The 27,853-nt window shown below is 33.1% G+C and overlaps 1 protein-coding gene across 9 annotated transcripts; it reads left to right on the top strand.

Moving 5' to 3' along the window:
• Positions 1-27,787, top strand: LOC118203796 (RING finger protein 145-like). Of its 9 annotated transcripts, none has more exons than XM_035376089.2 (4): positions 1-340; positions 20,872-20,953; positions 21,370-21,566; positions 25,833-27,787. In XM_035376089.2, exons 3-4 carry the CDS (start codon positions 21,428-21,430, stop codon positions 27,470-27,472), a joined length of 1,779 nt encoding a protein of 592 aa, XP_035231980.2. In that variant the 5' UTR covers positions 1-340; positions 20,872-20,953; positions 21,370-21,427; the 3' UTR covers positions 27,473-27,787. The 9 variants fall into 9 exon arrangements, with proteins under 9 accessions (XP_035231980.2, XP_035231978.2, XP_035231979.2 ...); XM_035376087.2 differs by having other exon boundaries at positions 1-390; XM_085811163.1 differs by lacking the exon at positions 20,872-20,953 and having other exon boundaries at positions 24-72; positions 228-390.
• The last annotated feature ends 66 nt before the right edge of the window (positions 27,788-27,853 follow it).

Raw genomic sequence — 27,853 nt, 5'->3', positions numbered from 1 at the left:
AATGTAACTGGAACCGTAATGGCTAAATAAATAAATAAACGGTAAAAATGCCAGATGGATGTCGCAAATTTGGTAAATATTAAATCAAAAGCGATAAGAAGAGATTACTAAGTAGAATAAATTGTGTTGTATTTCTGCTGTATTATAATTTCGTTTGCAATTATAAGTGTGAGTAAATGCGTCTAACCATATGTGTGTCTTATCTCTATGTTCGACTTCACAACTAGGTTAAGTTCCGTTTTATGGTTTATACGGGGGACTTCCATGCAAGAACATTAGTCGCACGTTACTGAGTCAGCTATCAGAAATGTTCAGAAGTCGTATATCATATGAGTTGGAGGTGAGAAACGTAGCTGTCTTTGAAATTTCGCAACTTCTCATAAAATAGAGGTATTTTTGTATTGCATTTGAAACTCTTCTAATAATTGTTTAAAAATTTATTCGTAATCTTGTGAAACGTATAAATGTTTTTTTTTTTTTTTTGTCACGATATGAATTTTAGTAAACCAGTGATTCAAACCGATATTGATATCAGCGATTAGAAAATATTAACAAAAGATTTCTAGTGGTTAACGTTTGTTTCAGACAGTTGTATTTTTAAAATTTATTTACATGGATCTTGTATTAAATATTGAAATTTAGCCTTCAAATGTTTTTCTAATATTTTATTTTGTCCCTAGATTTAAGTGCTGCTTGTTGCAAAATAAATGCAATAAAAATATTCTGTGTAAAAAAATAATTTATTCAGGGAGTATTAATCAGTAAGTGACATAATAATTTGAACACTTATAATAATTTGAAATTTTGCTGAAGTGTTTTGAAGGACAATGTTTCATGTCATAATTTTTTATTTTAAATGAAAATATGTTGCAAGAATTATTGTCTGCATTTTGAAATACACTTGTTTCCAAAAATTAAGGGAAACTCTCAGAAGTAGGAGTACCTCTTTCAAAAATAAGCCAATCCGTATAAAATTGGACAGTTTTGTGAAATAAGAATTACTGAATTAAAACTGCCATATGCAAATTAGTGGCATTGTGTTCGGAATACATCATCTGTGAGGAGCATAAAATTAATGTTTGAGAACAAGTCTGCAAATTTTGCAATGATACTGAGATAAGAAATCTGGGATAGCCAATTGTTAAAAATGACTTTTGAATATCATTTGTCTGAAGAACTGCGATGGAGAGCTACTGAGAGACTAGAGACAGGACAAAGTCAGACAGAAGTGGCTAAATGCGAGTCCTGTTTTTCATAGACTTTGGTAACAATTTCTAACTACAGATACAGCATCCAGGAGGTTCAGCCAACTGCTATGATGAATGCTGGTGACTGATATTTGTTCTTATGCACACGAAGAAATAGAACTGCAATCCTCTAGGCTTGTCATAGATTTCATAATTTGGGAATTGACCATGGATGAAAAGTCTGCGATTGATTTATTTTGAACAACAGGCATCACCAAACAATAATTGTGCTCGAAAGATCATGAAATGAAATTGGATTTTGAACAAAATGCTGTGAAATCGCATTGTAGGAAAGGATCTTGCGATTGCAAAAGCAGAATTGGTTTGAAGTTTTTTGAAAGCAGAGGCTTATATATATGAACCTCACAATTCTGGTTGGAAGAGATGACGTCAGTTGAATTTTGCAAATTACAGCTTAAGATGAACCATAATGCAGCCATTGATTAGAACAGTTATATGCTGGAGGTTTGTGCAGCAGCCTTAATAGCCTGGCTAACAGTGGAAATCAGCAGAATCAACAAGATTGTCAAAACATACAAAAGTCTTCTCACTTAGAGAAAGATCAATGTTTGGTAGGTTTTTCCACAACAGTGGGGTTTTAGTGATTGTGCAGAGAATCCAGTGAATGCTATTAGTTACAGTCCTTAATCAATCAGCGAAATCTTTGGTTGATCTTTGGATTATGGTAACTTGGCGAAAATTTGGCGACCAACTCTGCTACAGCAACCCTCTATTTTTTCCCCCCACCATTTTGTCTTCACGAAGTAAAGACATGTTTCTTTTCTTTTTATTTACTGAACACTTTTTCCAACAATCTACTAGCCGAATTACACTCATGCTAGAAATTTTATGTAACAAAACTGCTTAATCATGACAAATATTAACTGCAAAATTGGGAAAAAGTGCACAATCGCAAACTCCTTGCGCATTTTTCAGAATAGCACATACACATAAACCATTTACACGTCGACTTATTTTTACTTAAAAAAATATCCCAGAATTGCACAAAAATGGCATTGCACACACTCTTAACTTTATCCATCTACACTGCTATTTTCTCATAAATTAAAAATTTGCACGAAAATGCAAAAAATTCTGTGAATATTTAAACTTGGTAAAAAGAACGTATATGAAATTACCTGATCGCGAAAAAGTATATACCGTTTCCAAGGATGAACATTTTCACGTATAAAATAAATAAAATATCCAAAAACTTTTACCTCTAAATTATCTATTATATTATAAACGTCACCAACGAATTCATACCGCAAACATTACAAATGGTTACAAATACTTAGTGTCAAATATTTAAATTCTTTCCATGCACATTTACTTCAACTGAAACATATACCAAATTCCTACAAACATAAAATTCATAAAATAACTATCATTTAATTAAAATATCACTAAACCATGTACACGTTGACTTATTTTTACTTAAAAAACATCCCAGAATTACACAAAAATGGCATTGCGCACTCTCTTCACTATATCCATGTACACTGTGTTTTTCTCATAAATTAGAAAAATTTCACGAAAATGCATGAAAATTTTGTGAATCTTTAAATCCGGTAAAAAGAACATATATGAAATTACCTGATCGCAAAAAAGTATATACTCTTTCCAAAGATTAACATTTCCACGTATAAAATAAAATATCCAAAATTTTTACCTCTAAATTATCTATTATACAGTCAAAAGTCATTAATCCGGACTCGTCGGGACTTCAGCGATTCCGGATTATCGATTTTTCCGGATTATAGATCATCAGTTTAAATCTCGTAAGATGGCATGCAGAAATTCCAAAATTAAAAATATGAAACCGTAATTTATGAAATAAAGAACAATTATGATCTAAAGGGTATCAAAATTTGCAAAAAGAAAAAGCTTAATATTTATTTGTTTACTTTATTAAACATTTCTTTCAATGTAAGTTGTTTAAGTTTTGCTTCGTTTCATGTGATAATACTTTCTCTTTAATTCTATTAAACAGACATAATTTCTTGTTCAGTTACAAAGTTCCGCCGTTCAAGTCCTATAATTGCTGTGTCAAGAACACCGACTAATTTGTCAATCGAAATTTTTTTGTTTTCAATAACCTCTGTCACTTTTCTTCGCTATCGGAAGCGAATTATAATGACGAGGAACTTGTTTTAAATCATATCAAAGACGGAGCATATCGAGATGAAATGCTATATTTGGTAAGGAATTATAAGCCAAATAAAATAAAAACATCTGCGCTGAAGATAAGGTTAGTGCTGACAAATCAACTTCCAATTCATTACGCGCCCGCCGCCGAGCAGCGTGAAAATGATAAACAGATTTCGGATTTCAAAACATACTTTCGCTTTAGATCCTTTACATATTAACAAATATATATCGGAAATTCTATTTGATATAATCGAAAGTTTAAGCTTACTTTTATAAAATTGCTCTTACAGTCTGCAAAAAATAATAAGCCGGATGCAATTCGAAAATTAAGGAACAGCGCAATCATCAACATTAACTGAAATAGATAATTATTTAGCTTATACGTCCATTATACATAAAATGCGCACGCGAAAACGTATTCTGCACTTGCGCACACTCATATGCGCAGTCGTAAAAGGTCTTACGCGCAGGCGTGAACGCCTCTGTGCATGTGTCAACGCGGCGCATGGGCAGAAAGTTTTTAGTTTTGATGTCTGGATTATAGATCATTCCGAATTATGGCCGTCCGAATTAACGACTTTTGACTGTATTATAAACGTCACCAACGAATTCATACCTCAAATAATACAAATGGTTACAAATACTTAGTGTCAAATATTTAAATTATTTCCATGCACATTTACCTCCACTGAAATGTATACCAAATTCTTACAAACATATAATTCACAAAATAACTATCATTTAATCAAAATATAATTAAATTCAAAAACACTACTTAAAATATAAATAAGCACATACATTAAATTAATAAAAATTAGCTTACAATCCTAATTACTTTAAACTAAATCATTGCTAATAACAATTTTCCAATAATACCATATCACTTTATTTACTCCTTACATTTAGAACAATGCATAAAAATAATATCCTCAAATAATTAAAAATACTAACTTACCTAATCTTCTTCAGAATCTTGATTACGTGGCCGATAAACTTTTCTTATTTCCTCCTCTAAATAAAAAGCAAGCATATGTGCACCTGTTTCAGGATCTTTAAAATCATACTTATAGTTCACAGCAAGGTACCAGGTAAAATAAATAACTTAATAAAACATCTTTACTTCTATCTCACACAACCTTAAAAAAACACTTATTACTAACCCTTTCAATCCCACTAAATACCCATTTCAAATTCACTTTAGTTAGGGCCATGGGATCCAAAAATTAACCAACACTGTTTCACACAACACAGAATAAAGCTAAATACAAAATTTCCAGATTTCCCCCCTTTTCCGATTAAAGAACTGTAATTCGTCCATTAATGTCACATGACATATCTCATGATCTCTCGTTTCCCTCACACAAAATAATGCGTAATCGGAACTGAGTACTTCTCACGTTATTACCAAAGTCCTAGGTAGTCCTTGATATCGCCTCCAAAATGTCGCCAAACTACCAGTTACCATATTCCAAAGATCAGCCAAATCTTTATTTGCTGTTGTTATTACTAAAACATAGTCTGATCATTAAATATCATTAAAATAAAAATACTTCCTTCACTCATCCCAGATACCGAGCAATCCAGAAAAACTAAAGACAAAACTTGCTCACTTACCTGGGTAGTGTGATGTTGAATCTGTAATAAAAACTCTAATATGTTGATTTATTTAATTATATTCTCTCTATGCTACAAAATATATACATTTTTTAACAATTGTCGGGAAATTTTTCTGGCCCCGAAAGTTATTACACACTTAATCAGTTCACGTCACGAGGTCGAAAGGGGAAAACCCTTTTTTTCTTCCTACTTCAATTACAGCCAACGCCATCTGTGTCTCGTACATCAAAATGAAGAGATTTGTTTTTAATATTTGTTAGATACAGCTAATCAGTTTCACAACACTCCCACCTTTTGGATTTTCAGAAGGAAAATCAAAAATCAAATAATGGTATCCTTAGTACAGGAACACGCTTCTAGAGGGTACAGTTTACGTACAGGACGAATCAGTATGCCATTTCTAGTTTTCACTTTTACAACTCTTACACGTCCATCTCTGCTTGTACAAAGTTCTTGGACACGAGCAATTGGCCAGTTCACTCTTTTAAGGTTCTCACAACCTATTAGCACGATGTCTCCAACTTTTAATTCACAGTCCGTCTGTCCATGCTTTTGTACTAACTGTCCAAGGTACTCCTTGCGGAAACGGCTACGAAATTGTTCTCGAAGTTCCTGGCAGAAACGCTGACGAGCCAAGAGTTTATTTCGATCTAAAGCATCCAAATCTGCTGTACCTGAAACCTTAATGTCCTGTAAGAACATGGAAGGCGTTAATGGTATAAGGTCCTCAGAGTCATTTGACACATAAGTTAGTGGTCGACAGTTTATTACGGCTTCCACATCACAGATGACGGTGAGTAACTCTTCGTAATTGACTGCAGCTTGTCCTAAGACTCTCACAATCAAATTCTTGGCTGTGCGGATTAGACGCTCCCACCATCCGCCCCACCAAGCAGCAGTGTGCGGAATGAACTTCCAAGTGATGGGATGCAAAGTTTCCTGAGCAACCTTTACCCAGTCAACCTTTTTCATCAATGCAGATGTACCGACGAAATTTGTGCCGTTGTCTGAATAAACTGTAGATGGCCGACCTCTTCTGGCTATGAACCGACGAAACGCTTGAATGAAGCATTCGGTACTTACGGATGTCACTAGTTCCAAATGTACACATCTATATACAGCACACGTAAACAGTACTACCCAGGTTTTGTTTTTATTTTTGAGAATCAGAGGGCCACATAAATCTATGCCGGTAACTTCAAATGCGAACGCATCTCGAACTCTGTCTAATGGTAATTGAATGGGTGCAGTAGTTGGAGGTTTTGCTGAAAATCGTTTACAACGGACACACTGTTTCACCACCGATCTAATTCGGCGTCTTGCACCAATGATCCAGAATTCTTCTTTAATTATAACAGTTAATGCTTGTACGCCGGCATGAGAATGTTTTAAATGGTAATCTCTAATTAAACAGTCAACAATATAATGCTTAGAAGGTAATAAAATCGGGTACCGGAATGCATAAGAATCATCTCGTTCGGTGATTTTTGTTTTTACTCTTCTTAAGCCACTATGATCTCGTACGGTCAAAAGACCATTGACGGAGTCTCCAGTCTCTGGAAAACTCTCCCCCTGAACAAGTGAAAGAAGTATAATTTTAGATTCCTTTATCTCGGAAGCAGACAGAAAAGGCTCTTTATTTACAATTTTCTTTTGACAATTTTTGATAAATCTCTTTATCCAACCTAAAACTCTTAACATTTTTGAAAATTTAGAGAACTTCTCACACCACTTAACTTTATCCGCTTTTGTAGTTATACTAAGATTTACATTTAAATTTATGCCTTTCCTGCGCTCTGAAAAAACTAAAGTTTCATTTGGCTTAACCTCTAATTTTGGCCAGCTATCTCTAGGGTCTTTGAGCCAAACAGGCCCTCTCCACCAATTTAATTCGAAAAACTGAAGAGGGGAACAACCACGAGAAGGTAAATCAGCTGGGTTAGAATGACCCTGTACATATGACCACTGATTTGCTTTAGTGAAAGCGCAAATTTCCTTCACGCGATTGCCCACAAAAGTCCCCCACGCATCATTTCTTTGAATCCAAGATATGGCCGTGGTGGAATCGGTCCAAAAATATTTCGGGATGTCATCCAATGTAAGAGCTTCTGTCACATATTTGGAAAGACGCACGCCCAAAAGACAGGCCATAAGTTCTAGACGGGGAATAGTAAGTTCTTTTAAGGGTGCGACTCTTGACTTAGCCATAACAAAACTGACTAATGTTTCTTCTTTAGTTTCGCATCTCAAAAATATTACCGTGGCATAAGCATGCTGGCTATCATCACAAAATACATGAAGTGTCCAGGAACTTCTATCTCCAAAACCTATACGTCGCGGTATTCTCAACTTATTCAAAATTTGTAATTTATTATACCACCTCGAAAATTTACTTTTGATACTATCTGGTAATGGAGTATCCCAGTCTGCTTTTATCGCCCAAATTTCCTGTAGCAGTAACTTTGCAGGCAATAAAACAGGTGTCAAGAAACCCAAAGGATCAAACATTGTCTGCGTTACTGACAAAACCTCTCTTTTAGACAAATTATCCGAAACCAATACAGTCTTAATTTCAATATAAAGGTTATCTTCTATTCTGTCCCACATAATTCCTAAAACTGGTACAGAATTCTCCATTGTGGACTCAGTGCACAAAGTACTTTGGGTTAGTTCCACATCTTTTTCTACTGGGCCATAGGTCCACATACGTAAGTCCATTTTTGCTTCAGCTAATATTTCAGTAGAAGATTTCACAAAATTCACAAGCTCCTTTTCGTTATCAACAGAAGTCACACAATTATCAATATAAAAGGATTTATTTAATTTCTGAGCAATAGAACTTTGTTCCTTTGGTACTTGTGCCAAATGAACTGAAATAACCGCTCCTAATAGAAAAGGGCTAGACTTTACTCCAAAAACTACCCTCGTATGGCGGAAAACCTTCAGTACATTATCTTTCTCCCACCATAAAAATCTTAAAAAGTCCCTATCTTCTTTCCGTAATTCAATCTGTAAAAATGCACGCCGGATATCAGAGGTTACGCCAATGCATTTTTCTCTAAATCTTAACAAAATTGAAGGGATTTCTTCTATTAAATTTGGTCCTTTTACTAAGTAATCATTAAGGGAGGGCGATCTATTAACTTTACATGATGCGTCAAAAACAGGTCTTATCTTAGTTGAGACACTGTCTGGTTTAAATACTGGGTGATGCGGTAAGTAGTGCCCTTTATAATTCAGTTCATTGTCTGGTACTATTTCAATTACACCCTCCTCCATCCATTCATTAAAAATTCTATCATATTCTTCATATTTATGTAAAGACTTGAGTTTTCGGGTGACACTGAACAATCTTTTTTCTGCTACATGACGATTTGATGGCAATTCTGCGTTATATACTAACCAAGGTAATCCGACACAATAACGACCATCTTCGTTTCTGGAAAGAGAGTTTAAAAATTGTTCGTGGGCAATTTCTTCCTCAGCAGCGTTAGTTGAATTCTGGTGAGCATCTAATATTCCGATCGTTTCTAAACTCCAAAGATCGGAGATTTTAAAGTCGTGACCCACTAAACTTGCACACAAAATGGAAGCATCTTTATCTTTGTGATTAACAAATTCCTCCGATACACCACAAACTGTCCAACCAAGTTTTGTACAAACTACTGTTAGTCCTCCTTTTAATTGTTTTACTGATCCCGTGAGAATTTTTCCATAAATATCACTACCGATGAGCATTTCTATTTTTGGACAATCTGCTCCCAGATCCGACAACCAAATGTTGTTTCGTTTTAATTCTTTTAATATTGGACCCTTGGGTACCCGAGGTATATCCCCACATATTATGTCTTGATCTAAAAATTCAAATTCTAGATCTGAATACTTACGCGGACTGGCTGAACATAATTTTACCAAATATTTGTTATGCATCTTTGCCTCTGTTCTGGCACCTCCAAATAAAGTAAGAGCAACATTTTCTTTGGAAATAATTGGTAACCCCAATTCAGTGGCTAATGATTTCAAAATATACGATTTCTGGGAACCACAATCTAAGAGTACTCTAACATCTTTATGCTTTTTGACACCAGCTACTCTTACGCGTAAAGTCATTAAAGCTACGTCAGCGGTACAAGTTTGCCTGGCTGTAGCCGTATGTATGTTGTCTATTTCTGATTTTTCTGTAGGAAGTTCAGTTTCATTATTAATGTCCGGACACAAAATAACTGCGTGTGATTTACCACAAGCAAAACACCTAACAAACTGTTTACAGAACTTTGCCATATGATTTGGTTCCAAGCATTTTAAACAGCATTTTTTCTCCTTAACTTTAGAAATCCTTTCATTAAGAGATAATGAACGTGCATCGTAACAATTTTTACTATCATGCATTTTACCACAAAAAATACATGCATGTTCTCTGGTTGTAAGAAAACCTGTGGCAGTGGGAACATTTCCTTGTTTCTTAAATTTAAATTTACCTTTTGTTTCCCTCTTTGCTTTATCATGATATCCTTCTTTACGACTAACACCATCGAGTCCATTACGCGCCAATTTTAATCTCTCCTCACCCTCCACTTCAGACTTTAAAAATTTCATTAAGTTGGTAAGGCGAGAAAGATCAGTTCCTTCAGGCTGGTTAAAGAGCGAACTCCTTTGCCACGCCTTTAAAACATCCTCTGTGAGACACGATTCCACCATCGGAAATAACCACGATGTGTTTTCGCTCGATTTAAGACCTAAAGACTCTAAGGCTCTCAACTGAGTTTCAGTTTTATCATACAGTTTATCAAGAGGTAATTTATCCTTTTGATCTGCCTTCACATTAGAAACAATTAATTTAATTAGTTCCCTAACATACACTTCTACTAATAATTCAGGTTTCCCAAAACGTTCCTTCAAAGCTAAAACAGCTTTATCATAATTTTCCGAAGTCACCGGATAGCTTTCAATGAATTCTTTAGCACGTGATCCGGGCTTCATACACTGAATCAAATAGGAAAATTTGTCACTTTCATATAAATCAGGGTCAGTGTGAATTTTCTCAAACTGCAACCAAAACGGTAACCAATTTATCAATTCCCCGTCAAACTTCTTAAGTTCGATTTTCGGAAGTCTATACTGTTTAATCTTACTACAACAAATACCAGCACCATCATTTGGTCTTGTTTCTAAATTGATTTCATCTGAAAATTGCAATTTTTCATTAATTTGCCGAGTTAGTGTTATGAAATCATCAGAATACACCTCGCGACTTTCGATTTCTTTAGTAACATCATCCTCTAAAGTTTTCCCGTCTTCAGCTAACAAATCAAGAATTTTATCATCTACATTTTTTATATCTGAATATACATTTTGTAGTTTAGTAAGTTTATCTCGTACTAAATCTACAGAAAAATCTTCTTTTACTAATTCCGTTTTTAAAATATTAGCAGTTGTAGCAAAAGAAGTGCGTAAACCTGCCCGTTTAAGTTTCAGAGACTTTAAAGCTTCCATAGTTAACTTTCAAAATAAAACAAACTGCTTTACAAAAAATAGTTTCGAATTTAAACTTAATTATACTTTAATACATCAAAAACTATCTATAACCATTAAAATATTTTTTTTTAAAGTTTATTTCTTAAGAGTCCTGTCACGGGAAGCCACTTTTTGTTATTACTAAAACATAGTCTCATCATTAAATATCATTAAAATAAAAATACTTCCTTCACTCATCCCAGATACCGAGCAATCCAGAAAAACTAAAGACAAAACTTGCTCACTTACCTGGGTAGTGTGATGTTGAATCTGTAATAAAAACTCTAATATGTTGATTTATTTAATTATATTCTCTCTATGCTACAAAATATATACATTTTTTAACAATTGTCGGGAAATTTTTCTGGCCCCGAAAGTTATTACACACTTAATCAGTTCACGTCACGAGGTCGAAAGGGGAAAACCCTTTTTTTCTTCCTACTTCAATGACAGCCAACGCCATCTGTGTCTCGTACATCAAAATGAAGAGATTTGTTTTTAATATTTGTTAGATACAGCTAATCAGTTTCACAACAGCTGTCATTAAGGGAAATCTCATGTAAAGAACAATTGTTTACACAGATTCTTAGAAGGCATATAAATCGGATGAACTGTGAGATGCCGGCTTCATACTCTGAATCACAATTCATTTTGTTGATGCAGAAAGTGGATGTTACACTGAGATGGTAGAGTGCCTGTGGTGAAGTGCAAAATGGTGTGACAGATGACCTGAGGCACAACACCTCGAATTGGTTGTCCGAGTTTATGTGGTGACGGATGCATAAAAAAAACTAACATTTTTTTTCTTTGATGTTAGGAGCTATTAAAAACTATGCTTAATACTAATAACTCAATGAATTAATAATTTGAGTTAAGGATCTAGATTTCAGATTTTTGGCTTATTTTACGTGTGGTGTTTGATTCGGTGAACAAAATTTAACCATCGCCAACAGCTCTCCAAAATGGAGTAGTACTGAATTTTGTTCAGAACATTTGTTAATAAAAATTTTATTTAGGTAAATAAAAGCTAAAGGAGTTGCTTATTTTAACATCAAACTTAATTACAAGATTTTTGTGGTGCTGATCAGAATCTTTTGGTAATTCAAAATTATATTTTATATTTCAGTACATCTTTGACAATACTTATTATAAAATCAATTCGTATCAAAGTATTGTTTGTTTGACTTGCTATACATATATATAAATTGCAATATTCTTTGAACGTTAAAAGAAGAAATTTTTTTTTTTCTTGCTACTAACATGTTTGGAAAAGTTGGAATTATATGGAATTTGAATTTATTCACACTTGCAAAAATTAACAAGTGTGATTTTTTATTTTTTTGCAAATATACATCTTTTATTCTCATGTGCTTATAAACATCTATAAACAATCTTAGGAAGGCTCACTAGGGTAATATCTTACTTTTTGTGTGAATATTTTCAGGCATAAGATATTTCAGTAAAAGCCCAGCTGTTTGGCAATTGAGTAACCAGAGATTTTTAGAAATTAATTTCCTGAAAAAGTAACCAAACAAAAATCTTGTAAAATCACCCTAAACCACACATAGGATAATATTACCAAACAGTGTGATGTAGAACAACAGTGATAATATTGCCAAACAGTGTGATTCGAGTGGCTTTACAATACAAGCTTTCCCTTGTTTTTCAGGTGAAGATCTGAAAGGTTCTACAGTCAAAAGTCGTTAATTCAGACACCCATAATCCGGACCTCAAAGCTACAAACTTTCTGCGCATGCGTCGCATTCACGCATGCGCACAGGCGTTTAAGAGTGCACGTAAGACCTTTACGTCTGCGAATATGTTTCTGCGCATGCGCGTTTAATGTGTAACGGAGGTATAAGCTAAGCTAAAAATTCAGTTAATGTTGCAGATTGCGTTGTTCCGTAATCTTCGAATTGGATCTGGCTTATTATTTTTTGCAGACTGTTAGAGCAATTTCATAAAAGTAAGCTTGAACTTTCGATTATGTCAAATAGAATTTCCGATATATATTTACTAATACGTAATTTGTATCTACAAAGTGAAAGTATGTTTTGAAATCCGAAATCTGTTTATCAATTTCACGCCGCGGATTGGAAGTTGATCTGTCAGCACTATCCTTATCTTCAGGGCAGATGTTTTATATTTTATTTGGCTTATAATTCCTTACTAAGTGTAGTATTTCATCTCGATGTACTCCGTCTTTGATATGATTTAAATCAAGTTCCTCGTCATTATAATTCGCTTCCGATAGTGAAGAAAGTGACCCAGAGGTTATTGAAAACGAAAACATTTCGATTGACAAATTAGTCGGTATTCTCAACAATTCTCAACGACAGCAATTATAGGACTTGAACAGCAGAACTTTGTAACTAAACAAGAAATTATGTCTGTTTAATACAATTAAAGAGAAAGTATTATCACATGAAAGAAGCAACTTACATTGAAAGAAATGCTTAATAAAGTAAACAAATAAATATTAAGCTTTTTCTTTTTGTAAATTTTGATACCCTTTAGATCATAATTGTTCTTTATTTCATAAATTACGGTTTCATATTTTTAATTTTGTAATTTTTGCATGCCATCTTACCAGATTTAAACTGATGATCTATAATCCGGAAAAATCGATAACCGGAATCGCCGAAGTCCCTACGAGTCCGGATTAACGACTTTTGACTGTAATAGGTTTTCAGGTTTGCTTGAAAAACAAGGTGGGATCTTTAGATTTTCACCCTGCTTTTCAGGCAAAGATCAAACAGCAAACAACAGAAACATTTCTTATGAAACATGATTCGTCTTATACATTTTCATCATTCAATGATATAGGTCTGAAGTAATGGATAAGAAGAATATGAAGAAATAATGGATGGCTCCCTCTCATCTGTGAAGGGGAGCAAATGCATTCTGCAATTTTTTTCGCAAAGAACTCCTCCTCAGCTGTAGAGAAAACACGAGAAGTAAAAAAATAGAGTAATGAAAAGGAAAAATAGGATACTGGGTTCAGATGTTAAAACCCCAGTGAAATTAATAAGTTAGAACAAATTTTGGTTTCAAACCAATTACCGCACATTCTGCCATATAACACGTACTTTGAATACAACAAATAAGATCAAAAGGCTCTACTCTTATATATGCCCTAAGATCACCAAATGTGGTGATATATGTTCTGCACTGGTTTCTAATTTATGCCGCTTCGCGTCTGCGAGTGCAATCTAGAGCTGTAACTCAAGAAATAAACAATCTCGTTGTTAGGCGACGTGTGCACCATGATATTTTCATTTTTGTGATAAATGCCTATCGACGTGTTCTCGTCGCTCGCGATTTGAGACAAAAGCATCTCGACGTGCGTGGCACGTCTTTTTAGTGTAAGTGCTTAACGAGTCTTTTGTTCACGGTTGTGTTTATGAGGATCGAAGTGTATTTTTGGAATTTCTGTGGGACTTTTAAAATGGAGTCCGAAATGTAGAGCTGCTATGAGGACTCATATGAAGAAAGACGTTTCTGATAGTTCTTGGGTGGATTTGCAGTCAAATAGTTGCTGATAAAGTATGTCAGCGGAGTTTAAGATTAAGATCGTGGTTTTTGTGTAGTAAGTTAACTTTGGAAGAAGTTTTTATCATTACTTTCGAAATTTTGAATCACAGAAAGACATGTAATAATAGCAAAATGGTGGCGCTTTTGTTCACAGACATTGTGTGACTGGTGAAATTTTATTAACGAATGTATTATGGTAAGTGCATTTTATTTTACTGTTTTTATCTTGTAGAATGTTATGTTCATTGTTTTTTTACTATGAATTTCTGTTGTTGTTTTTTCAATTTTTTTCAATTTTGGTTATTTTAGTTTTGTTAATTTGTGCGCAATGTTCATATTGTGCAATTCATAGATGCTTTTTTAAGTTTAAACTTGATGCTGTGTACATGGTATTCTTTGAAATTTATTGTTGTTATGTTAATTTATTAAAGCAAGGTTTGCGTAGTTCATAGAGTAGACTTTAAGGTACCCCTTGTATTATGGCGAAGCTGTTGTTTCATTTATCGCCAAGTTGCTGTTTCATTTATGGTAGCCTGAGTAGTTAGTTGAATGTTATGGAAACTCTATTGTGACATAATCGGGTGCATGATTCTGAGAAATTTTGAATCATGGGATGTTTTGTAAGCGTTTTTGTGATGTTTGTTGGTTTGATTCTTTAGACAGTAGAATGGCCGAATTTAGTAAGATTAATTTGTAATTTGAAGTTTCTGTATGATTTGGACTGAAAGAGGAAAAGAGCTGTAATTGACTGGTGTGTAAATGAAGGTTTACTTAATAGCCATTATAAGTGTCCTGTATGTAGGAAGGATATGCATCTAGTCGAACGTAAAAACCGTTTAGATGGATTTGAATGGGTTTGTAGGAAGAAAGGTTCAGATGGTCACTATGTGAAGCTTTCGATCAGAAAGAGTACCTGGTTTGAAAAAAAGTCATTTGAGTATGATTGATAGTTTGATTTTTACGTGGCTCTGGGTGTACAAAGCGAACTCGAAAATTATGGTAAGTGAATATTTGCTTTTGGTAGTGCTTAAATGTATAACATGTTTTTCCTTTTTTATGTTATTTTATTGTTTGGTTTAAAATGTATTTTATTGAGATTATGTACTTTTTGTTTGCCTATATTGTAGAATTTGGTGCTCCTTTGACTGTTTAAGTGAAAATATATCGTTGTGTACATGGACAAAGTAAAGGGAGTGCGCAATGGAAATTTGTGCAATTCTGGGATTTTTTTTAAGCGAAAATAGGTTGACGTGTACGTGGATAAAGTCAAAGGAGTACGCAATGGCATTTTTGTGCAATTCAGGGATTTTCTTTTAAGTGAAAATAAGTCAATGTGTACATGGATACCGAGTTTGTGCAGCTGTTTGTCTTATTATTTTGGCTAAAAATCGCCACTTCACAAGCCAAAATAATGAGTCAAAGAATTGCACAAAATCGGTATCTATGTACCGCCAAAAATCGCGAAGTTTCGCCAAAGGGTAGCCTAAACTATACTTTTACCCATAGATGTTTTTTTTTTTTTTTTTTTTTTTTTTTTTTTAGTTAAAACATATTGCTGTGTACATGGATTCTTGTTAAATATTTTTACCTAGAAACTTTACATTTTTGCTATCTAAATTTTTTGTTTTTGTTTCGGATTTTTAGTTTAAATTTTGTGTTCAAAACATGGTTTTTGCATGGGCAAAAACCGCTGTTTTGGAGACATTTTAGGCTTAAAGTTCGAAATGTAGACAAAACAGTTTGATAGTAATATGACACCATGGAGTTTCTCGCCAAGCGAGGGCGTATATAGAGTAGTTCTGATCAAAATTTATGGGTGTGCATTGTAAGCCGAATATAAAAATGATCGATTTAAATATAAGAAAAAGATGAGCATATAAAAATTACATTTATACATGTATCGAAATGCTGTTTATTTTAAAGAAATGACATACCTTATGAACTTCAAAATTATCATTATCAGATAGCATGAAAAATTCATCATGTTGGTCTTCTGTTATGTCTACAGGCACGTCATCAAATTCTGTTTCATCTTTACCATCACTGTTACTCTGCTACATAAATAAATAATTATCTTCTGTTCCATTTAGATTGTTAGATGTACTGCATTTTTCATTACTTTGAATTATGCCAGGTGTGTTTTCATTCCATGATTGTATTACCCAGTCACACATTATTTCTAGAGACAAGATGTATTTGGTCTCCTTTTGCAAATATTTTTTCACCTTCTAACACCTGTGTATTCCACTGTCATTTTAAATTTTCTTTGAATGGTTTATTGATACATCTGAAGGCTGAAGTAATGGCATTAATCTCCTGAAATAACTGCCATGTCTGCAGTACACCCGTTCAATAATTTCTTCATATTATCCTTTAGATGGGATCTGAACATGTCACGAACTAAAAGACTTTCTGGATTCTTTAACACTTTCCGGCATGCTACCTTTTAAAGTCGGAGTTTTGATTAAAAAAAAAAAAAAATGTAGGCAGTCTAATTAGGCCTAGAGGAGTACACAAGTAAAATTTTGTGAAGCTAGCACTTATCGTTTTAATTCTGTGGGTGTGCTGTCAGACTGTCAGTCGTCCTAGATTATTGGTGAGCCCGATCTGGGCACACCTAGGGTTCGCCGTTTGATTTTAAGCAAGATTTCAAGGTAAAAATTTAAAACTAATATAGCATAAGGAGATTACCATACATCCAAAAAAATAACGTAGAAATTTCTTTTCAAACAATTCCTTTTATACCCTAAAAAAAATCTGAAAGATTTCTTTGAAAAATGAGGGTCTTAAAAAACTAAACATGGCTAAAATATATGGACTGGTTTGTGTTGAACTGCCATCTACTATAAATAAAGAAGGTTCAGAGTAACCTATAGTAACCTATAAATCCTTTTTCATTAAGTTTTTCTGTGCGTACAGAAGGAAATTTTTAGGTGCGTCCAGAACGGACACATTGTGCCGCAAAGGATTAAAGCAACGGGATGCTTTTGCCAAACATTTTTTATCCACAGTTTCACATGGTTATCTTCCATCAATCTTTCTCGTGAATATGAATGAAAACAGCATTTGGGAAATTACATTTCAGCATTGTCTTTTAAATATAACCATAGTTTTTTATTTTGTACAGTTCATTAAGCAAAAAAGCACCACAGTGATGTGACATTTTTCTTGACATGCTGTTTTTATTTGAACCTTTTTTGTTCCTTTCACATCAATTGTTTTATTTCCTATCATATCAACCATTACTGGAGTTTCATCCACATTTCCAGTATGTGATAGTTAATAATGTTTTTGCCTTTGTAGGTCAATAACATATTTCTTTGGAAACTTCACAGTTTGTGGTCCAAATCTTTCAGAAGCTTTTGTGAAACCTTTTTTTTCCCTCATCGAACTAAATTATTCCATGCCATAAATCGACTACACCAACTCAAATTTGCTATAAAGTTTTCATTTGTGTTCATTTTAAGGCAGATAAACATACTCAATTTCTTGTTACAATTAATCCATTCTTGGTAATTTTCTGAGACGAAGTCAACCATATTTTCTTTTAGGATAGGTCATTTTGTTACTTCTTTACACAAAGCATATTTATTCTTATTAATTATTGGAATTTCCTTTTTCTTACACTGACATATGGAGCTTTCACCAATATCAAACATTTTTGCTGCAACACGGTTTCCATTTTGTTTTGAAAATTACATGACTTTACTTTTGAAACCAACACTGTGTTTGTTTTGTTTGGTAGGAGCTATATTTACTACTAAAACAAACACTAGATCAATTGTATTTCAACTAAAGCAATTGTGGTTTACTAAAGATTACTAATTGTGATTTACTAAATCCTTGAATTTTCACATTAAAATCATGGTTTGAAATGTGTATAGAAAGAGAAAACATCTGACTCGTCACTCCGTGAATTCTGGTCAGAAGTATATTCCTGCTCCAAATTATGATCCCTTTTCTTGAAACTCAAAAATAACATTCTTGTACACTCCTGCATTGAATAAAACCCACCTTCTGTGCAGAATTATTTCCTCCCTCAAGCATTTTTCCCTATACACATATTGTTCCCCATTTTGCTTGTCAATTCAGGATACCATTGTTCGAAAGTCTGGGAAGAATCTTTGAATGAAAAACTTCAGAAGATAAGAGCATTATGCATATATCTTTCAGGTTTCTTCATAAAGAGAACAGTACGCATTATATGGCGAATGTGCCTGAAAATTTTAAAATGCAGTTTGAAATTATATGTGTGCGTTATATGCTGGAGTATACAGCAGGTAAAAGTATTTAATAATATCTTGCTTTCAATCTTTGCTTGTATTAATAATGTTTATTATCTTTAATTTTTTTAGGCAAAAAACAGGCCACTGTATGCATGGGAAAGCTGCTGTTTTCCCTGTGCAATGATCTGTTTTTTTTTTTTTTTTTTTGTTAAAAAAAAGAAAAACTGAGAACTGCACAAATTCAAACTGTGCACATTAAACATTGCGCAGCTTGTTATGGTGTAACATAAACAATTAACCACGTTTGGCAACTGGTGCTCCATTTACAAAAAAGTACACTTAAAAAAAATTTTTTTTTGGAGGACCTCTAAGAGATTTTCCCTCAAGCCCGTTGTGAATGGATCCTTAGAAGTGAAAAAAATACATTTCCTCTTTAGCATAACTATCTGTCTCTGTAGCATAATTTTTTTCTCTGTAGTATAGGTACCTTATAATTTGTTTAAAATTAGAAGTGCCTGAGCCCTATGGAAGACTGTCAGGTAGGAAGGAAAAAATAAATAATTAAAATAATAAAACCAAAATTAAAATTAATGTAGAGGTGAAAAGAAATGTAATAAGTTGTTAAATTAATTATAAATAGTTAAATAAATAAAAAAAAAAAATTATTGGACCTCATCTTATTTGGCTGGAATTAAAATTCCACTCATAAGCTAAGAAGTAGCTCAATTGATTTCTATCTGAATTTAAGCCCTGATTATACATATAATGTACTATTTCAAGACATTACAATGCAAAACCATTCTTTTTTGAAGCGCATCAATGAAAAAAGATAAAATGATTAAAGTGTCATTATGGAAAATAGTGAGAATTCTAGAAACAGTATGAGGATATGGAAGGGAATTTTAATGAAATAAATGTAGCTTTGAAAATAAAGAAGGAAAAGTCCAAGACTTTCTGATCGTGATTTCCCATTCATATAATTCTAGTCCCCAAGCAGAAATTTTCCCCTAATATGATCTGATAACAACATGAGAATAAATATAAGACTCCTCTGGTCTCCTCACTGTGCTGTAGTGGTCCCTCATGTTTGGTTATTCTTAAAAAAGCCTACAGGAGCGCTGCAGTAGGAAGTCACTACCAACCGGGGTGTATGTACCCTGATGAGCGACAGTCGTGCACAACCAGGGTATCACTTTTAGTACTTTCAGGAGAAAAAAAATTACCTGCTTTCATAAATTCATTGCACTTCCTGGAGAATAAATCTTTGACATGTGAGTGGGGGCTTTTCTTTCCCTAAAGTCATAGCCTCTGTCCAAGGGAAAGACAGGCTTACATTCTTAGAATGGTTTTTTTATGGCATACTTATTATTAAAGTAAAATTTGTCTGCTGGAAGGGGGTTTCACTTACAGAAAAGAAGTGCTGGAGCCCTTGGCTCTAGTGTGTTTCAGCTAAAATTATGATTTATCTCAGAAACTGAAAGGCACTCGAGCCAGGCTCTGGCACAGTTTAAGCTCTGAGCCTCATAATTGCAGTTAAAGGCTAATGGTATGAAATTAAAACTTTGTCTAAACATAATAAAGAAGGACAGTTTTTTCTTTAAAAAGTTTTAAATAAAAAAACAGTAAATCATTAGATTATTTCACAGAATACAATAAATCAATAAAAAGTTTTGTCTGTAGCCTTCAGTTTTGTAAGAGGGTTTCTGCTGGTCATCCTAATGATCTAGAGCAGTGGTCGTCAACCCTTAGAACTTCATGGACCACTACATATATAATTTTATATTTGACGAACCACTAATATGAATTTAAAAAAATTATTTAAAAAAACCTTTAAATCAGACCTTAAAAACAACATATTAACACATAAAAACAATATTAAACTTTCCAATACATGTAATTCTAATTTTCATTTATTAATATAATTTTCAAAACATTTGGTGTTCAGCAGCATGCCTTTATAGAAATACAGGCATATGAAAAGTACAAAAATCTTACCTTCTTCTTGTACAGAAAGCTTCACATTTCCGCAAAAGGGACTTCACGAAAAGCAAGAATAAACCGGCCAACGCAAAGCAATATCAATAAACTGAAAGTGTTATGCCACTAATTTTTAATTATTATAAACATAATAATTATTGCTTACTCAGCAATGGCATTATTGATCAACAGTTAGACAAAACAAAAATGAAAACATCCAGTGATGCAGTTATAAACAAGAATGCTGATGGTTCTCATGAAAATCCATCAACTTGCCTATTGACACAAAGAAAAACTGTGTTATTAATGACTACAATAGCATATGTTTTTAATTCAAAAGGAGAGAGAATTCCAGTTGTCGCTGTTATTGAAAACAGCAGCATATCCATGAATGCCAACTCTCACTTTCAAATGTCGCCAGGTACACCTGCCAAAGTACATAAAAAGTAGCTAAACTCATTGAAGGAATTTCGCTGAAAATAGTAACTAAAATTTAAAAAAAAAAAAAAAAAGTATAATCCATCTTCCATAATAGGTTTTGTTACTCGTTATTTTTTAAACTGAATCTTCATAAAAATATAAATAATGTCCCAGTTTTTTTGCAGACCATCAAAAGCGTTCACGGACCACCGGTTGGCGACCACTGATCTAGAGAGCACTGAAAAGATATTCACATATTTATGCAAGGTACAGAAGTTTTTCAATTAGTAAATTATTATATGGTTCTCTTATCCCCCACTAGATATAATAAATATTAAAAAGTGATGATTTTAAGAAAAATTTAGCCTTTTTATGTGTACTCAAAATAAAGTTTTTAATGGACTTGTTTATGATCATGGAGAGAAATTTAAAATTTCTGCCTGTTTTTAAATAATTAGTTAAATTTAGAATGGTAACATTCAACTGTTTGCAAATTTCAATTTTCTCTTTGTAATGCATGCACACGCACATAAAAAAAGACTATCCTTTAAAACAGCCATAATAATGCAATTATGCATTTGGATGTAATGATATCAGCTTTCATTATGTTTGATTTACTCTTATCTCATTGTTAACATATTAATTTGTTTTTAGAAACACATTTTATTTCTTTTCCATTTCAGAATTAGTGAAAGTGGATGAATATCTTAATGTTTTGAAACAGTCACGTTTGAAGCAGTGATGGAGGGTGCTGTCGGAGTGATAATGAGAGTTCCTGGTCTCTTCATTATTGACTATTGGTGGCAGCATGATCGCAATAAATCCTTACCACATTCTATGGAGTTAGGGGAGATCTTGAATTGTGTTGCTACAAATTTAGGTATATACTCCTATTGAAATCAGTTGCTGAAAATCACTACAGTAGAATTCTGATAATCCATGACCAATTAATTTGTGAATGTCTGATCTGTGTTCAGTTATAAGTGTACGCAAATAGAAAATTCAGCATGTCAAATTTAACTATAGTTTTTTTTCTTATACACATATGAGAATAAACTTCGTATTTCCTGATTTTCCACACCTCTTGCTTCAATATTCTGTAGAACTGCTGGGTGTTTGATGCATTTTTGAATGCTAATTTGAATATATGTGGGTTTACATGCTTTATATTTATTAAAATCCATAGGGACAGTGGCCACTGGCTAAGTGAGAATACCTGCTGAATAGATTTTTTCCTCCACATACAATTTCTTGTTTCTTATAAAATGCTTCTTTTTAATATTATTTATTTTAAGCATAATAGCATCTAAGATATGCATTTTTTTTACTAATTTAAAACATCACCAGTGACTTGCCACCTTTCATGAAGATGCAGATACTCAGTAAATACCATAAACTTTTAAATGAAAATATATCATATTTGGATTGAAGAAACTAATTTATTCTATCATTGAAGTTTTGCATTTATATATGCCCATTCTTTCTTTTTAAGGTAAAGTCTTCCTTTTGGGTGCATGTCCCACTGTCTCTTTATAAAATTTTAATTTTTGTGCTTAGTTTTAAAATTATGGGACATATATTTAGGATTTATCTGTTGACAATTTTTCAGATGTTGCTTTCAAATTTATGCTTTTTGTATCTGAAAAGAGAGTTAAAAACAGGGAAATTTTATTTTTTTAGTGTTATTAATCCAGTTGTGCCTGCCTGGAATGTGATTAAAAAAAATCTCCAAGGAATTAAATTTAGGAAAAAATTTACTGTTAAATAAAAAATTCTTTGAAAACCATTTCTGTGGTGAATGTTTAATTTTGATATATAAAATTGTTCAATATGTTTTTACTGGGTCTTTGTTACTTACCAAACAGGAGCTTTAGCCAACAAGACATTTAACAATAACATGTTTAACTGACAACATGTACACTGTGCAAAAGAAGGGGGGAGAGACAGTTCTATATCTCCCATTCTACCGGGCCAATTGACAAAATTCAAATTGCGTTCTTCGTGTCTCAAAAGTGCAACTTAGGATATATATTAGATTTATATATAGCTCTATTCTTACATAGTTTTTTTGACATGAAATCGGACTTTTTCTGAAATAACATACCAATTTTTTCCCCATATTTCGATTCTACGATTCAAATTATGCCCAAATATGAAAATTTGGTGCAAAATTCACAAATTTATGTTGCCGTTTTTTATTTAGTTTGTGCCAAAATAGTTCACTTGGCAACTTCTTAATATATGACAACCTATTTTCCTTTCCCGTCAGAGTAAAAAAAATCACAACATTCTTTCTTTCAAATAATGTTCTTTATATTATATTTTTATGTTATTATTTTAAATATATATATTTTTTTTCTTTTTTCGAATTTCATTTTAATTGTGTAAGTTGCATGATTCCTTTCGAATAACTGTTTTAAAAATTTCTGTTTACCCATTCGAACTGCATAGTTTAAATATAAGGTGCATCGTTTATTTTTTTCAAATAGTTTTCTTTATAATTTTTTTTTGTCACAGTTATTATTTTAGGTAATTTTTTAATTTTTAGACTTTTATTTTAATTTTTTGTATTGCATTTTCTCTTCAAATTTTTTATTTATTCATATGAACTGAGCATTTTAAATATATTTATTAATATAAATTTTCCAGGATTTTGTTTTATTTATTTGAACTGTGTTTCTTTCGAAAGAATATTTTGTGTTCCAGACTACGATGCAGCTGAAAACTGAATATATTAAAAAAGAAAATACAGTAAAGCACAGTTAACACGCCTTTCAATATTCCATTCAGAAAAAATATATAAATGAGCAAGATGTATAACCGACATTTTAACTTCGGGTGACTTACATATTTTGCTTTAAATAGCTTTAACATTGTGCTCATTGCTTTACACAGTTTTATCATCCTGCATTTAGTTTCTTAAAATGTTATTCATATTTTAGTCAAATATTTTATTTTTGAAATCGCAAGAATAAAATATCATAAGATAAAGAATTTTAAATTTAAAAAAATACCAAATTTTATGAAAAAAAATATTTTTTCTCCTTAATGGCTTGCTTTTTTTCTTCAAGCATTCTGCAAGTATATTAAAAAGCATCCAACTTTTCGAAACATCTTGGTATCTCTGACATTCATTTAAAATAAAATTATTGCCTTCCATTTCATAAAGGCCCACAAACGGCCGAGCGGTAAAGTCGCTGAACACTGGTATTTCGATCCGGGCTTCGAATCCTGGCGAACGAGCTGGTTGCATGGGCGTTTTCGTGGTTTTTCTCATTGTAAGGTGTATGCCAGCTGGTTTACCTTAGAAAATTCTTCATGAAGGCATCCCTCCTTTTAGGGCAGATAGCCCTGCTTTGCCGTAACTTAATAATCCAATTCAATCCATTTCATCAGTGCTTGGTCTGAGCCTTTATCAGTCTTTAGAGGCTAATTATTTTAAGGCATGAGATGAAAGGACAGACTGGTTTCATCAAGAGGGAAAACGTCTTTAGGCAGTCTCCACATACATCACTGGGTAAATTAATTTATGGTATTTGCTGGTGTACACATCCAAGTGTTTTCTCTTTGAACACCCAAATTCCTTGAAGTATTCTGAAAGTATATTCAAAAGCATCCAACTTTTCGAAACACCTTGGTATTTCTGAAAAGGGCTGTTGAGTCAAAATTTAAGCAATTTCTTAATATCCTAATTCTGGAATTTAAGCCAAATAATAACTGTCAGAAAACATAATTCCAGAATTCTGACATAATATCTGTATTGTTTCAAAGATATTATAGAATACAATTTTCGAATTATTTATTAGCAAAAGCAAAACTATACTTGTATATGTCATAAAAATTAATTTCCGTTTTTGTGATAAGTGTTTCCTTCCTGTTTAATTATTTTGTAATATTTTGATATTTATCTGCTTGCTGTAAAATATATATATATATATTTGTGTGCGTGTGTGTGATTTTTACATTTATGAAGTTTGCAAGTACAATGTAAAAATTTAATTTCTTTGTTAGACTCTTACTCCATTATTTGTGTATATCTATCTATATCAGAACTTTGTGTATGGTTTTAACAGAAAAGCACTTGAAATTCATCATAAGTCAGTTTAATGACATATGATGAATTTCAAGTGCTTTTCTGTTAAAACCATACCACTCATTTTCAGTGTTACCATAATTAATGCATTCTGGCTTACTTCTTTCTCTCCAATGCCTTTGGCTCAAAGCTAGTTGAAATAGAATAATCAGGTGCCATAACAAGAAACGGAAAAATTTTAATGGAAATATAATTTGGCTCAGAATTAAAATAGGAGAGAAATGACATTGAGAAAAGTGGGTTGTTGCCAGATTACCATAAACCAGGGATTCACCAAATATACATTTCTGGCATAAAATTGGACATATTTCTGTAAGCCTCTTTAAACATATGAAATCCCATCAACCATGAAAGTTGGCATAAACACCATCAATGTTGTACCAGGTGTTCCAGCAGAAAGTTAGAAAGAACTAATAATCAAGAGATACAAGTTAAGCACATAGCATATAAAAAAACTTAAATTGCTTGTGATAATTTTAACCTAATTTGACAACAGATTCCTCCCCAAACCTGAAGACATACATATTTTCTTTTTTGGGGAGGAATACATTTTCATCAATTTGCACGATTTTGCTATATTTATTGCTTTTCATTTTGAAAAACTCAATAAATGCTAGCTTCTGTCATTATAATTAAAGGAATCTCATGGCAATAATGCAAGGAATGCATGATTCAACAAACCACATTGTGTTTGGGTCACCTTTTTATTCCTGAGATGAAGGAAGTCTTTCAGTACCTAGGATATATGCCAAAACAAAAAGGTGTCAAGTGGTATGACTTTAACGGAAAAATCCTAAGCCCCCTTTCATTTTAGATCTTCATTGTATTGTTAGTGTTCATTTATATTAAAAATTTGTAAAATTTAGTTTGGTTGCAATAAAATTTCCTTTTGTTTTATATCTTTATTCCATTATTTTTATATATCTGTATTAGAACTTCAGTAAAAATTTAGTTTGATGATCATAGAATTTCTTTCTATGTGTTTGCTGTAAATGTAGTGTACTCTTTAATTTTTTTACTGAAGCTTAATGTCTGTCATCATTTCTTTTCCAGTTCTTCTGCATGGATTTCTTCTCCTGTTACTTCCTTTAAGGCATGTGAGAGCATTATACACACACTTTATAAGTGCAGCCTTGATAGTTAGCTGCCACATGGTGTCTGGTTATTATATCGAAATGGAAATGAAGAAAGCTGAGAATGACTCCTATGATCCATACTTCCTGAGACGACAGATTGCTATGTTTTTATTTCATGGACTCCTCGGAGGACTAATCTCTTATTTGCTGAAAGGTCCATGGATATCTGTTCCACCTGTATTCTCGGTTTATGCCATCCCAGTGATTGCACGTTTAGCGAATTTGCCCGTGGACGCTCTTCCTTTCTTCCATAACTTTTGTAGAGCAGTTACTGGATTCAATGTCTTTCTTTATATTACGTATCAAATTCCAGATATCTTGGATTGTGCCAAATTAGCTTACATGGATGCTTTGACTGTAACAGAAGCATATGGTGTAACAACTTTGTTTACTTTATTGTGGAATAAGCTTTTTGTACCTACTCACTTTGCCTTATTTTGGTTAATAGAATTTTGGGTAAAACTTGTGGGGTCAATATATCAAGTGGAAAAGCTAGGTTGGGGAGACGAATGGTATATTATCATTCTAACTACAATCAGTTCCATTTGTGCCAGTCCAGTTACTCTAGTCGCTACTTCTGTTAGCATATCATATCTGTCTTTCTTTACCTTGTGTTCAACAAGAGCGTACCTACTGGGTCTTTCCGCATTTTTCCATGATAATCCAATGCACAGTGGTTGGACAGAAGGCTTAACACTGATATTACTTTCCATTCAAACGGGACTGATAGAAATGAAGATGCCTTCACGTATGGCTGTGATGACTATCATATTGTTTATAGTACTTTCTTCTTTGTTGCAGTCTATGTTGGAAATAGCTGAACCAGTTGTTCTGGCTTTGAGTGCATCCAGAAGTCGGAGTATTTGGCGACATTTTAGAGCACTCAGCTTGTGTTTCACATTGTTGGTCTTCCCTTTGTATTTAACTAAAGTGTTATCAGCCATCTTTCCCATAGACTTTTGGATGATGGTTGTTCTTTCCAGTTGCACTCTGACTTCAGTGCAAGTTCTGGATCTTCTTCTTGTTCATTCTTTGTTTCTGTATGACTCTGCTCGATCGGAACCTTGGGAGAGCTTGGATGATACAGTCTATTATACTAGGGCCATCACCAAAGTGTTAGAATTCTTTGTTGCAATTTTTGTCGTAGGTATGGGATTATGGGAATCTACCTCAGGTAAGTGGAATTGGGTTAATGCATCTATCTTGCTGGTTCATTGCTATTTCAATGTTTGGCAGCGTTTGCAAACTGGATGGCGAAGCTTCTTGCTGCGAAGGGAGGCTGCAAAGAAAGCCAAATCATTACCATCTGCAACAGAGGAGCAACTTGCACTCCTTGATGATGTCTGTTCTATTTGCTTTGGGAGCATGAGTTCAGCATGTGTTACACCTTGTCAACATTATTTTCATAGGACATGTTTACGGAAATGGTTGTATGTCCAAGACAAATGCCCACTGTGCCATGGTGTCATATCATTGCCAACATCCATGGAAAATAATAATGTACCACCTGCTGCTGAAGATTCGCAAAGAAATGATGGAATCAGGCCTGCTCTTTAGGTTTTCATTTGATAACTAGATTAATATAAATTCTGTGACATTTATGTGTGGAAAATTATCTTGATAAGACATTTTTGTCTTGGTGAAGAATGCAAGCATTGTGGTTACAATTTTGCTATAAGGATACATGCCATGTTGTACATACCATCTTTTTTATTGTAATTTTTAACCACTCTTGCCTGTTTTTGTTTTCTCTAAACAAAAATTGTGTAGTATTTTAAACTTAGCTTCTACATTATACATTGCTTAAGCATGTATTATGTATTCGAATAATTTTGTTTTCAATAAAATCTCATAAATTTTAATTAAAATAGATTGTGTATCTGTAGTATATGAAACATTTAGTTTTTGTGTGAAATATTTGTAAATCTGATTCCAAAA

The sequence above is a fragment of the Stegodyphus dumicola genome, chromosome 2 (assembly GCF_044657685.1).
Source record: "Stegodyphus dumicola isolate Sdum_Otavi_A_Nest chromosome 2, ASM4465768v1".
NCBI lineage: Eukaryota > Metazoa > Arthropoda > Arachnida > Araneae > Eresidae > Stegodyphus > Stegodyphus dumicola.
The sequence above is the reverse complement of the archived record's forward strand: the minus strand, read 5'-3'. Positions and strand labels throughout refer to the sequence as shown.